The following is a 13408-nucleotide window of genomic DNA, read 5'->3' on the forward strand; positions in this document are numbered from 1 at the left end:
AAGAAGCTGGGAGCTTGATCCAGCAGATGCTTTAGGGGCATAGAGGCAAAGAGCTGGCAGCAAGTAAGGGCAGAGATACTTAAGGAAGGGATGAGCTGATGCCAGGGAAGACATGCTAGTACCTTTGCTAAAGGCACCAGGGCAGCCCCATGGCGAGGCAAAGCCAGTAATACAGAGTCTGGAGAGCATCAGCGAGTCCCTGGACAGGCCCAAGGTACACAGGACCCACCAGAGCAGGGCCAGGTGAACCAGCAGGTGCTAGTGTCCAGTGGAGGAAGGAGAGGACTCACGAGAGGGTGAGGGTGAGGTGGAAGCGTTGGCGCAGGCCCCGGAACATGACGAAGGACCGTGGGGGGAAGGACCGTGTGGACACCTCGCAGAAGGGCGTCTCGAAGCCACCCGCTGGGCACTGGCAGCGGAAGCCCCCATCGGCACTGTTGGTGCAGGTGCCGCCGTTGCGGCACACGCCGGGCACGCAGCGCCCTGAGCGACTGTCCACTTCACAGTTCTCACCTGGTGGGAGCAAGACGAGAGGCTTGGGACATGTCCTGGCTGGGAGGCACACACGTAGCGGCCACTCATCCACTCCTTGCCTCAGGAGTGCAGACCTCAGCCCAGGTTTGGGGCAGGGCAGCCAAGGCGCAGGAGCTTGTGGGGTGGCTGGGGGCAGATGAAGGACGTGACAACCCAGGTGTCACTCAGGTGTTCCCCACAGTAGCCAGCAAGCTGGCTACTACCACAAGCTCTGCAGCCCGAGCCACTGGGCTGGATGGGATGCCAGCTTCAGCTGAAGGGGCAAGTTTGGACCCAGGATGGCGCGGGAATGGGACAGGAAGGGACTGGCAACAGCTGGGCTGCACAGTCCTAAGGACGGAGAGGCAAGGACAAGCCAGGAAAGCCCTGGTGATGCTGGCTGCCTCCTTGGTCACTGCCACCGCACAGGCCTGGGACAGGCATTGCAGCCTTGGATCCAGGGTGTGGATAACGCCCAGTGCCACTGAGTTCCCCTGCCAATAGCTATGAAAATCTCACCCACAGCACCAGGAGCCTCCTAACCCTGTGTGCAGGCCTGAGGTAAGAGCAAAAGCCAAGCGGAAACCAGAAAGATAAGGGACACCGAATATCCTTGCACCTTGCTGGCATCAGTAACGGGGATGCCCCAAGGCAGCTCAGCAGTGCAGTGCAGGGGATCTGGCCAGCCCCTTTCCTGTGCTGCCCCCACAGCACACAGGGAACTGCTCAGCTGCAGTCCTACGCCCCAGGCCCTGCTCCCATTACTTGCTCCATGGCACATAAGGAGGATGAGGAGACAGCATGAAGTGACAGGGAAACGAGCTCATTAACCCATCTGCTAATGGCTGTTCACGCTTCAAATGCCGGGGGTTAATTACCACTGACTCTGCTTATCTCACCAGGAGCCACCAACAGGAGAACAGCTCCAAGGCAGCCATCTGCTGCCACGCTCCCTCCTGGCAGGGAGGGCAAGGCAGGGGCTCCCTTCCCAGAAGCCACAGGCCACCTTCCCTCACCCCCAGGTTGCCAGTGGCTGGGCATGGATATCCACAGTCCGCTGGGGACTTGCAGTAACAAGACACTGGCCAGCCCAGGGACTCCCCCGCAGCTAGGATCAGATCTTCCTGGATCAGATCCTGACTGGTGGGGAAGCTAGGCCCAGCCTCCCCTTCTGTTTTGGGTGGGCAGCAGCTCACCCACTGCATGTGGGGCCAGCATGGGCTCCACACCTCTGCCAGACCAGCTGAAGACTGGCATAGGCTTAAACCAGCACCTCTGCTAGTTCCAGAGCCCATCACCCCACTGACATGGGGCAGGGCTGAGGAGCCTCCTGTGCCCCTGCCTGGCATGGCCCAGCTTGGTCCTTCTGCTCTGTGAAAAAGGCTTGGAGGCAGTGGCCAGGGTCTTCAGGAGCCCTCCATGTCACCTCCCTACAAGACAGATTTCTATGGCAACCTCAGCCCTGCACATCCAGCACCATGGAAACTCGGAGAACTGGGAGCAGAGCCGGACCTCTGCAGGCAAAGAGGGGCTCTGACACTGGGAAGAGCACCCTGACATGGTGACAGCAGCGCCAAGGGACCCGCTCACCCATCTGCCCCCCAGCCCCGGGCACTCACCACTGAAGTGCTGGCGGCAAACACATGTGTATCCCCCCTCCTTGCGGGTACAAATCCCACCGTTCAGGCAGGGATTGGAGTAGCAGAGGTTGATCTCTGTTTCACAGTAGTCCCCGGTGAAACCCTGCGGGCAGCGGCATCGCAGGCCAGTGATGGGGTGGATGGGCCGAAAGAGAGTGGAGGGGGAGGCAATGAAGGGTGCTGAGCTGTCAAACTTAAGGACAGAGATGCACTTCATGTAGTTCTGGCAGGGCTCCCGCAGGCAGACATTGTCATCAAAGGGCAGCACCTCCAGCATGGAGGCACCCGTCAACGCCATGCGCTTCATGTACAGCTGCTCCTGCAGCTCCTCTGAGCTGAAGTAGCGCCCGCCCCGCGGTGCCAGCGCTGAGAAGCTGACGTTGAGCACTGTGCCGCCCACATCCGTGTCGTTCTGGATGTTGAAGATGAAGATGTCCTCCTTGGGCGTTGCAAGCACTGTGGCCACCCCTTCCAGGAAGGTGGACAGCAGCGGGGAGAGGAAGCGCTCCTGCCACATGTTCTCCAGCCGCACCGTGATGCTGTTGGCTAACATGTCCTCCGTGATGATGATCACCCGCAAGACGCACTGTGCCGTCACACTGTGGATCCCATCTGTGGGAGAGAACAGGGACACCCTGCAGGTCTTTGCCTGCTGCTTGGAGGATCTCCTACCTCGGGGCAGAGCCCCACACTCCAGTGCAGCCCCCAAAAGGCCCAAGTCCTTGGCTAAGGAAGCTTGAAGCCACAGCCCTGGGAGCTAGCAGGGTGCCACCTGGGCTGGAGGGTGCCACTGCACCTTCTCCCTCCCTTCAGCTTCTCCACTGAGACAGTTCTCATGTTTCCTCCCTATCCTGGATCTCAGCAGCAAACTGAGCCCTCAGGAACAAAGATGCTGGTAAGACTGGGGCAGAAGGAAGTCCCAGCAGGAGGCCGGGCAAACACAGGAGCCGATGCCAGGGCTGGGGGTGGTTTGCTGCGCCCTGTCTGCCTCCCCCACGCTGCCTTTCCCTGTGCTCTCCTCCTGCCGTTTCCTTCCTTTCTCCTCCAGGGTCTCCAAAGCTTTGTGCTGGTCTCCCTGCTTCCCCCCTTCTCACCATCTGCTCCACGTCTCTTCCTCCTTTGGCCCATCTTCCGTTTGTTTAATTCTCTTTAATCTTTATTTTCCTTAGAAACAAACTCCCTCCTCTTGGGACCCCGCACCACGCAAGCGATCTCCCAGGCGTGAACATGGAGTGTGCTCACACACTTGGAGCATGCCCGCCTGCTCTCTCAGGACCTTGGCCTTCAGCAGCATCTCACCCCCACATTTGGTACACTCAGTGCCAGAAGCTCAGGCTTCAGGGGTGCAGGCAGCATAGTACCAGGACAGGCAATGGTGCAGTTCCCACTGCAGCACCCATCCCAGTAGCCATGCAATTTTTGGTCCCCTGCCGCACCCCATCTACTCAGCTCCCAGAAATCCTGCTACTTTGGAGGGTCACACACTGCTGCAAATTAGTAAATACTGGCCATGATGGGAGCTGGACAGACAGACAGATGTGACCATGTGCCTAATTCCTCCAAAAAACCCTGCTACAAGCAGAGGCAGGCACCCCTCCCAGCGAGACAGAGACAGTAATTACTCCAGCTGGGGACCTGCCAGACAGCAAGCCCCATTGTCCAGATAAAACTCCCACTGGTCCCTTCCAGACCACAGTTGCCCCAGCCTCACCACTTTACACTGCCCAAATGCAAGCTGCCTGGCCCTTTGCTGGGGCTGTCAGTCTGCCCAGGCAGAAGTTTGAGCAGTGGGTTTATTTTCTAGTCATTAACTCTCCTTTCTACATGACCCTAGTCTGTGGCTTTGCCAGGAGATATCCCACAAAAGCAGCCTGCCAATGTCCCCCTCACTCAGACCACCACAGGCACCTTGGCTAGCAGCTTTGGCCAGGGCACTCAGGGGGGAGAAGGCCATCTGCTGCTCCAGGATGACTCCTCTCTCCCAGTCCCCCTCAAGCACAGGCTCCAGCAGGCAGAGCCAGCCTTCAGCACGGTGAAGCAAGGACCATGCCAACCTCTGTGGCCCCAGAAATGCTTGATGAGGCTCACTGAGAGCCTCACTGTTCCTGCTGAAATGAGGTCATCTGTCTTCCAGCCCACTGTCAGCACCCCAACACTGGTGCCCCACGGGCTTCACCAGCACATGGCTGTAGCCTGCTGTTCCCATCTCCCACTCCCCATCCACCTGAGAGCCCCAAACCCCCAAGTTTCCTTGGAAACCTGGCTCTCCAACATACCAATACAACATTTACATCAGCACATCTCGATAGTGAGTCCCAGGACTACCCCAGGGTACCAAGCTTTGCTGTAACATCCCCTACATGTGACCAATGAGTGGCAAACACAAGCCACCCCCTTCTCCTGGGGACAACGGGTCCAGCTGCCTGTGCCTCCCTGCAGGCAAGGTCACACGAATGATGGGCAAGGAGTTTTCTGGGATTTCCCTTTCCCTCTCTGCCACGCTGACCCCTGGCAGGCAAATCAACTTGGCAGAGACAGCTTCATGCATCCTCTCCTGGGCATCCATGTAAGGTTCAACACTCTGGGCCCCAATTTAAACACTGACATGGGAGATGGGCTTGTGAAAAGGTAGGCAGGAGGGTGGATCTTGCTTCAGAAGAAGAATAGCTAAAGTACAGACATCGCCAGCACCACCAAGGGCAGCCCCTCTTCTGCCTCAACCCAGCCCTTACCCATGCCCCAGCACATGCTGACATGGGCAAACCAGGCGCCCAGGGCTGGGCTGCTTTGCCTCACAGCCAGAAAGCTGCAGGATGAGCCCTCAGCAGCTCTGGCTGTTCCCAGCCCCAGGGGCAGCTGTGTGGGTTATAACCAAGCACACTGGCATGGCCACCCAGTTAGAAGCACCCTGTGCCAGAGGTGCTGTGGCCCGGCCTAGCCCATGGTGGGACCACAGTGCTTTACTGGTGTGAACACAGGGGAGCTGCTCCTTTACTCACACACTGTAATCTCTGCCCCTCTCTCGACCCGGGTACGACACCAGCCTGTGCTGTTCAGAGCAGGGAGGGGACGCACAATCATCGAGGTGATCCTGTCCTGAGCCATGAAAAGGCGCAGGACAGCCTCATGCTGCCACACCTCTCCTGCCAAGCAAGTGGGAAGTAACTGCACAGCACATCTCCCCAGCACAGATGTAACTCAGCCAGTTACAAATGAGCACCACTGCCAGGATGCACAGGACAGACTAACGACCAGGTCAGTGCCACCAGGCAGCCCTGGCCAGCCTGTGTTGAAGCCACACATGAAACAAGCCCGGCAAACCCCGCTCAGCACTGCTTCATCTCCTGCAACCCAGTGCAAGGTGGCACAAGGGGCAGCAGGCTTCCCAGCACCCCAGTCAGCACCTGCCCCGACGAGGACCAAGGCTGTAGAAGCCAGTCCCCCATCCCTGACCCGTGCCGTAGCTGCAAGCCTCATGTGCAAAGCTGTCTTTACTGTTCCTCTCTTCCCATGGCTGCTGCACTGAAAAGCCTTTTGATTTCCTTCAGCACCGTTTGAAGTTTGCAGTGCAGGAGGATTTAAAGATTGAAACGTCTCCCTTTTTTTCCCTCCTTCTCTCTTCTACTCTTCAGAAGGTGAAAGCTTTCTGGTGACCCTGCAAATTCCTGTGCAAGCACCAGCCTGCGCACCGGGGCTGGTGCTCTGGAGATAAGGCTTGCGTGAGGCTGAGGGAGCAGCAGTGCCAGTACAGTCACCCAGGAGCTAATCTCCTGGAGGAAGCGGGGGGTTGCTTCTCTCTGAAATCAAACTGCTTTCTGCCCCATGTAGAAACAAGGTGAGGAACCACTGCTCTGTGTGACATGCTGAAGGCTCTGACATGGACGGCAGCATTAGCAGTGGTTACCAAACAGCTCCATCCAGCACCTGGCTGGATGTGCCAGGGGATTTAGAACTGCCTGGGCTAAGCACAAGTAACCGGCATCATCACCTGTGTCCCCCAAGGCACCTTCTCTCTGCAAGAGGCTCATGGGCTGCTGAGATCACTCAGCCCTGGGGAAAAAGGAGCAAGGGGAAAGCACAAGCCTGGTTCAGTCACATATGTTCCCCAAGCTACCAGCAGCCTGGCATCCTTCCCTGAGGGACCACCTGGTGAGGCAGCACCAGCCACCACTCTGACACTAGCTTCCTTCTCATCGCCGCGTCCCCACTCCCTCTCCTCTCCCTTTGTCCCCTCCTTGCAGTTTGCTTTTGTGGCCAAGTATGAGCTCAATTTGAGCCCAGCTGCCTCCTACTCTCCTCTCTCCAGCTCATGGTTCACCCAGAAACAGCCACAAGGCCCAGGGGAAAGCTCACACCCTCCCTGAGGGCCACTCAGCGCCCAGCAATAGGCAGGCAGACATCTGCCTGATTTACGGCTGTTATTAGGCTGTGATGCTCAGTCTTGGAGCATGCCAGAGGCCAGCAACACCTCCCAGGAACAAGGAGGCTGTGGCTGGGGAATAAGGTGGGCTGCAGGGTGCCTGACGCCCAGTCCATGGCAGGACAGCCCAGGCTCCCCACAGCAACGCAGAGCCAACCCCAGCCCTACAGCCCTCCTTGATAAGCTCCCCCATAACATGCTGTCCCACCTCAGCATCACACCCAGGTCTGCTTCCCCCCTCAGCTCCGTGCAAGGGGAAGCAGATGGTTAAGAGAATGACCCTCTGCAAACAGGGAGAAAAAAAAGCTACCAAAAGAAAGCCCAAAGCTGGCTGGAGGCACTGACCCCCCTGGGAGGCATTTTAATCACGAATGCTCAGCCTTTCTGATTAAATCCTGTGACCGGAGAGCTGGAGCCTGGTGAATATTCATGCAGCAGAGCAGGAGCCCTGGAAACACGCCTACAGGGAAAGAAGCAGGGACAAGGGATGCAAGGGGCTCTCATCCCCGTGCTGGGCAGCACCAGGTCATTATGTTTACACTTCTAAGACTGACAACTGCCAGATTCAAAAGCAGCAAAACTACAGAAAGAAGAGCTCTGACCAGAGAGCAAGATATGCAGCCGGCTCCTCCTGGGGAGCTGCGCTGTCCACCTGGGAATGAAGCTCCAGGCCTAACTGGAAACCACTTGGGGGGTAACAGGGCTGCCCATCGTTGCCCAGCAGTCTCCTTGGTCTGCCAGAGTCCATCTCTCCTGTCCCCCTGTGCTGCCAGAGGCTCTCTGATCCCTGGGCAGCACCCCAGCCCACTGTGCAGCACAAGACATGGGCTCTAACCAACACTCCCACCCCAAGAGCCTCAGAGTCACTAGCAGAGGTTCCCCTTCCCCTACAGCAAACATTTTGGCCTTCAGCCTCCCAGGGAGCTCCAGGGATTGGGAAGAAGGCAGCTCAGCTCAAACGGCCTCCCTGAAGGGATGCACCCGTCTCTCATGTGGGGGGACCAGGAGCTGAGAAACAGGCTCCGGTGCATCACCACCTGTGCTCTTCTGTGCAGCAGGACCAGGCTCTGAGAGAGCAAAAGCCACTGCTCTGACTGCAACACCCTGAGAAGCCACCCCAGAGATGACAAGGGTGCTCTGGGGACAGACAGGTAGCTTTCACATTTGCAGCTGAGGAACAGTAAAACACTTGCTGACAGAAACTGGGAAGGGAAGAGACAGGTATGGGTAAGGTGAACATTCTTCACCACTTCTGAAGGGCTTTGGCAGACCTCTCAAGATTTTGATGATACTTGGCAGGTTAAGAGATCTCAGAAGTAAATCAGACTCCTCTCACCCAGCACAGAGTATGAATGTCACTCTCCTGGTAGCTCTAAAGACAGGGACTAAAATATAAGAACCAAGAAGACTCCAGAACTGTTCCCTAACCAGAAACAGATTTAAGTCTCCCACCCTAACTCTGTGGTCAGCACCTCCAGCTGTGATGGACCCAACAGGAGAGGAAGGTGCTGAGAGTGGGCTCCTCAAGAGAGGAGAGACATGCAAGTTGTGAAAGGCCAGGGCAGCCCTGGGACCCTTACCCATCTTGAAAAGATGGTTCTCATGTGTTCAGACACTGGAATCAGGACACATGTGCTCTAGGGGGTCTTCCCTGCCAGGCTGGGATTTTAGGTGAGATATCCTGGACAAATGGGTCCCCTCACCAGGGCAAGCTCCTGGGCTGCAGGCCAAGGGGAGCTGTTTACAAAGAGCTTGAGGGGAACGAGGGCAATGCAACAGTCACAGCTGAGTGCAACTGAGCCTCCACCCTTCCCACCAGCCCAGCAGCCTGTCCCAGTGAAACCAGTCTGGAATGGTTTAAAGTCAACACCAGGTCAGTCTCCTACAATTCCACAATTTCACACTGTGCTTGCAGCTGGCCATAGACACAGCCCCACCACCCCACTGGTCGGTGAGGATGCAAAACAAGAACAGTTCTTATCAGCCATAGGTGCCCACACGTCTGCGAGGAGCTGGGGTCAGTTTCTGGCTGTCAGTCCCTGTGAAAAGGCACAGGTTTGTGATGGCCCAAGTCTTCCCTGCCTCCTACAAGGGCCTGTAGGTGCTGAGAAAACACAGCTCACAGGCAGGCAGAAGGGCCCCTTGCCCTGTGTTTTAGGGGGATCCGACCTCCCTCAAAGGAACCATAAAGCTCACAGGCAGGCAAGCTGCTCCCTCCTTGGATGCTGACCCTCAGGGCACCCACCTAGGTGCTATTGTTGCTTTCCTGCAGGAGGAGGGTGCTCCGGCACAGCACTGCGCCTTGTCAAACAATGCAGCTGGGTCTGAATGTCCTGGCCGCCAGCTCTGCAAACCCTCCCGCCCACCCTCCCCCTGCACACAGCGACAGCATGGGGCTGACAGAGCTGCCAGCTGGGCGGGGGGCTTTGAACAATAAAGATGGAAAACCCAAACCAGACCTCCACCTCCACAGCCAGTATCAAAGCCAACAAAAGGCCCATTTTCCAGTGTCTGACTTCCCTCCCCGGTTATAGCTCTTCCCCTTCCATCTTCTCCCCTCCTTCGTGCACGCACCTCTCCCAGTCTCCCTTCCCACTGGAAGATGACGACACTCTAATTGCAAGGGCCCCCTCGCCGCGAGGCGGCTCGACACAGGACTTCAGGACGTGATTGTCTCCTGCCTTTGTGCGGGGTTAAGTGTGCAAGGAGGCAAGGCTTGCATAAAACCATTGGGGCTCAAGCTGGAAAGGTCAAAACCACCCCCCATCTCCAGCAATGGGCATGTGTGCACCTGCACCCACTCTCAGTCAGCCCTGCAGTTACAATTAACCCCCAAAGAGCCCCCATCCACTGGGGGGCTGGTGCTGGCTATGCAGGATTGTCTTGAACAGGTCTCCTCTTAAAGCCCTCATTCTATCTTTTGAAGGAAATCCTCCCCTCACTGCACAAGCCGGATAGAGAGAGGTGAAAAGGGAGGGCAGCTGGTAGCCAAGGACCAGGGAAGCATCACAATTTAATGTACAGCTCCCCAGGCACTCTTGGTAATTCGGTGCTTGGCCCCACCAAAGAGGGCTCTCGCCCTCCCTCCCCCAGAGCTGCTCCTCGGTTCAGCGATGGACAGATGCCTCCATTTCAGATCATGCATCTGCGAGCAAAGAAAGGCTGATGGTGAAGGCAAAGCTCAGGCAGTGGAGAGCTCCAGGTCGAAACCCTGCTTGCTCACAGACAAGCCCCGAGGTCCATCTTTGCCCTGCCCCCAGGTGGGCTGGAGGGAACCCCAACACTCCCCAAAGCCACCTCAGCAGCTACCACTAGCATCTGCATTTGGATACTCTGGCAACACACACGATGCAAGTTTTAAGCACCGTACTCTGAGGTTGGTCACAGCTGTCCCCTGCAACGCTAAGTTGGCTGCAGAAAGGTGGTACCAGCTTTTAGAAGCCAGACTACCAAGCACAGGTGTTGGTAGGTGCCACAGCCAGAATCCAATCTGAACCATTTCCTACCAACAGACAGGCATTTTAAAAAGGGCTCTCCCGACACAGAATTCAATCCCTCCCTCCCGAGCACAGATGGGAAGCACTCTGTCCTGGCAGGGAGAAGAGCCACCCCGGCTTGGGAGCGAAGCAGCATGCTGGTCCCTGGGCCGGCAGTTTGGCCACCCCAGAAACTGGCGGCATGCCCAGGAAGCACCTTACAGCACACATCCCAGCTTCGCTGGTGACAGCACCTCCAAAGGTGTCTCACTAGCAGCTACAAGCAATCCTCACAGCTGAGTAACGATGCTTTGTTCTTGCAGACCACCTCCGGCCCCTGCCCCCTTACAGAGCGCTCTCCTGCAGCATGCCCCCTGCTGCCACCCTTCCCAGCCCCTCCACTATTATCCCCTGATATTGTAAGGGACTCCCAGTCCAAATCTTGTTGCCAGTCCCCGACCCATCCCCCGCAGGGGACCATGCGGAGCCCCCTGAAGGTACTGCACTAAAGGTTTAATGATTTAATGATTTTCAGACCCTACCTGTGACAGTCACCAGCATGGAGGCCACGAGCGGACGGTTGTTGTCCAGCTTACGGCTCAGCCTCAGCTCCCCGCTCGATTGATTTACAATCAACAAGTGCAGTTCATTTCCCCGCTCAAAGGTGTAGAAGAGGCGGTCAGACACATCAGGGTCATAAGCTGGGATCTTCCCTATGACCCCCGAGGGGAAGGTGTTGGACTTATTGGACACATAGTTATTGAACAGGATCTGGAAGTTCTTGAGAACAGGGCTGTTGTCATTCTGGTCAATGAGTTTGATGTGGACTGTGGCTCTGCTGACCAGAGGGGCAGAGGTGGCCTGCACTACAATAACATACTCGGGTTTTGTCTCATAATCCAGGTCTATCAAGGCTGTGAGCTCCCCAGAAAAGATGTCCATCTGGAATATCTCAGGGATGTTGCCTTCCACGATTTGGTACATGATCTGGGCATTGGGTCCCTCATCTGGGTCAACAGCCGTGATCTGGGCCACGACAGAGCCTACGATGCTGTTCTCCTTTACCAAGACCTCAAACTCTTCAGCGGGAAAGACAGGAGCATTGTCATTCACATCCTGAATGGTAACCTGGATATGGACAGGAGTTCGCTGCGGAGGGATGCCCCTGTCCACAGCATAAGCAGTCAGCTCATAGACGGGAACGTTCTCACGATCCAGCCTGCGGACAGTGCGAATAATCCCCGAGGTGGGCTCTATAGTGAAGTCTCCATCCCCATCCTCCCCGTTCTGGAAGGTGTACTGCACTCGCCCGTTGGTGTGGGCATCCCGGTCGGTGGCAGAGATCTGGAGCACACTGGTGAAGGGAGGTGCATCCTCAGATATCATGCCCTGGTAATGAGGGCTGACAAACTGGGGGGCGTTGTCATTAACATCATTCACCATGATTTCAACATAGGTGGTGTCTGCTTTCTGGGGGATCCCGTTGTCCTTGGCGGTGATAGCCAATGTGTACGTGACCTGGTCCTCATAGTCCAGTTCTGCCTGGAGAGTGATGGCCCCGGAGTCTGGATCGATGCGAAACTGAGGGACGTTGTCTTCTAGGTAGTATGTAATGCGGGCATTTTCCCCCACATCATCATCCGTGGCACTGATCACCACCACGGTGCTGCCCACAGGCCGGTCCTCATTGATGCTCACAGAGTAGTGGGCACTCTGGAACACAGGCCGGTGTGTGTTGGCATCGGTGATGTTGATGTGAACATGGCAGTTGTCACGCAGGGTACGGTCGGAGGCCGTCACAGTGAGCACGTAGCGTCTCTCCTGCTTGTAGTCCAGCGGCAGAGACAGAGTGATGAGCCCCATCCCGCCTTGCGTGCTGATGGAGAAGCGGTTCCGTGTGTTGCCTCCTGTGATCTGGTAGGTGATGGCACTGTTCACGTCCCGGTCGATCGCTGTGACGCTGAGGACGCTGGTCCCCACTGCCGCATCCTCATTCAGGCGGATGAAGTACTCCTTCTGGGTGAACTCCGGACGGTTGTCGTTGACGTCCATGACAGTGATAGTGACACTGGCAGAGGCAGATAAAGATGGAGAGCCGTGGTCCCGTGCCTCTACCCCAAAAAAATAGTGCTCAACCGATTCCCGGTCCAAGGGCCCACTGACGGTGATCCACCCCGTGGCACTGTTCACCACGAAGGGCGTGTCAGATGAGACCCCCGTCAGTTTGTACTCCAGGCGCGAGTTCTCGCCGTAGTCCGCGTCCACAGCCTGGATGTGGATGACAGAGTGGCCAAGGGGAGCATTCTCCAGGACAGAGATTTGGAAAGGAGTGCTGACAAAGATTGGGGCATGGTCATTGATGTCCACCACCTGGATGCTGGCCATGCCAGTGTTGTTAGAGAGGGGAGGGCGTCCCGCATCCTGGGCCCGGATCCTCAGGGCATACTCTCGCTCCACCTCAAAATCCAGTGGGGCCACCACCTGTATCTCCCCAGTGATGCTGTCAATGGAGAACTGGCCCCGGCTGTTTCCGCTGATGATGTTGTAGTGGACCAGCGCGTTGTTGTCCTTGTCCAGGTCCGTGGCAGTGACGCGCAGGATCTCGGTGTGGGGCCGTATGTCCTCCCTCACCTGGACAATGTAGCGCTTCTCGCTGAACTGAGGGGTGTTGTCGTTCTCGTCAAGGACCGTGATGTAGACCTTGACCGTGGCGGAGCGGGGCCCCGGCTCCCTCCCCTGGTCGTTGGCCTCCACCACCAAGGAGTACCTCTCCATCTTCTCCCTGTCCACCGGCCCGCTGGTGGTGATGAGGCCGGAGCGTGGGTCGATCTCGAAGACAGCATGGGCAGCCCGCTCGTTGACGAAGCGGTAGCGGATGTTGGCGTTGGGCGGGGAGTCGACGTCGGTGGCCCGCAGCTGCAGTATGGGGTATCCCTCCTCCACGTTCTCCCGGATGGTCTCCCGGTACTCGCCCTGCTCAAAGACGGGGTCGTGGTCGTTGCGGTCAGCCACAGCGATGGCCACCATGGTGGTGGCGGAGAGCCGGGGCGCCCCGTGGTCGGCGGCCGTCACGCGGAAGTAGTGCAGCTCCATGCTCTCGCGGTCGAGGGCCTGCGTGGTGGTGATGAGCCCGGCCCGCGGGTCGATGCTGAAGAGCTCCCGCGAGCGGCTGTTCATCAGGGCGTCCATGGAGTACACCAGCCGCCCCGCCTCGCCCCCGTCAGGGTCCTGGGCCGCCACGGCCACCACCGCCGTCCCCGCCGGCTGGTTCTCCGCCACCTCCGCCTGGTAGTTGTACTGGGGGAACAGCGGGTGGCGGTTGGGGGCTGCGCGCCGCGCCCGCCGCCGCGGGGGACCCA

The 13408-nt window shown here is 57.5% G+C and overlaps 1 protein-coding gene across 3 annotated transcripts in view; it reads right to left on the reverse strand.

Moving 5' to 3' along the window:
• CELSR3 (cadherin EGF LAG seven-pass G-type receptor 3) overlaps positions 1–13397 on the reverse strand; it is a 34034-nt gene extending 20637 nt beyond the window's left edge. For 2 of the 3 annotated variants that reach the window (XR_003399283.1, XM_026857354.1), the window contains exons 1-3: positions 10592–13340; positions 2133–2765; positions 291–513 (exon numbers count right to left, since the gene is read on the reverse strand). Coding sequence is in view for 2 of the 3 variants with exons in the window: in XM_026857354.1 (XP_026713155.1) it covers positions 291–513; positions 2133–2765; positions 10592–13238 (3503 nt within the window). In the remaining variant the exon portion in view is untranslated. Of the gene's footprint in view, positions 1–290; positions 514–2132; positions 2766–10591 lie in introns of all 3 variants that reach the window. The other variant, XM_026857355.1, reaches the window with a different exon arrangement.
• Positions 13398–13408: the final 11 nt, after the last annotated feature.

Source organism: Athene cunicularia (assembly GCF_003259725.1).
Source record: "Athene cunicularia isolate RWA chromosome 12 unlocalized genomic scaffold, athCun1 chr12_part1, whole genome shotgun sequence".
NCBI lineage: Eukaryota > Metazoa > Chordata > Aves > Strigiformes > Strigidae > Athene > Athene cunicularia.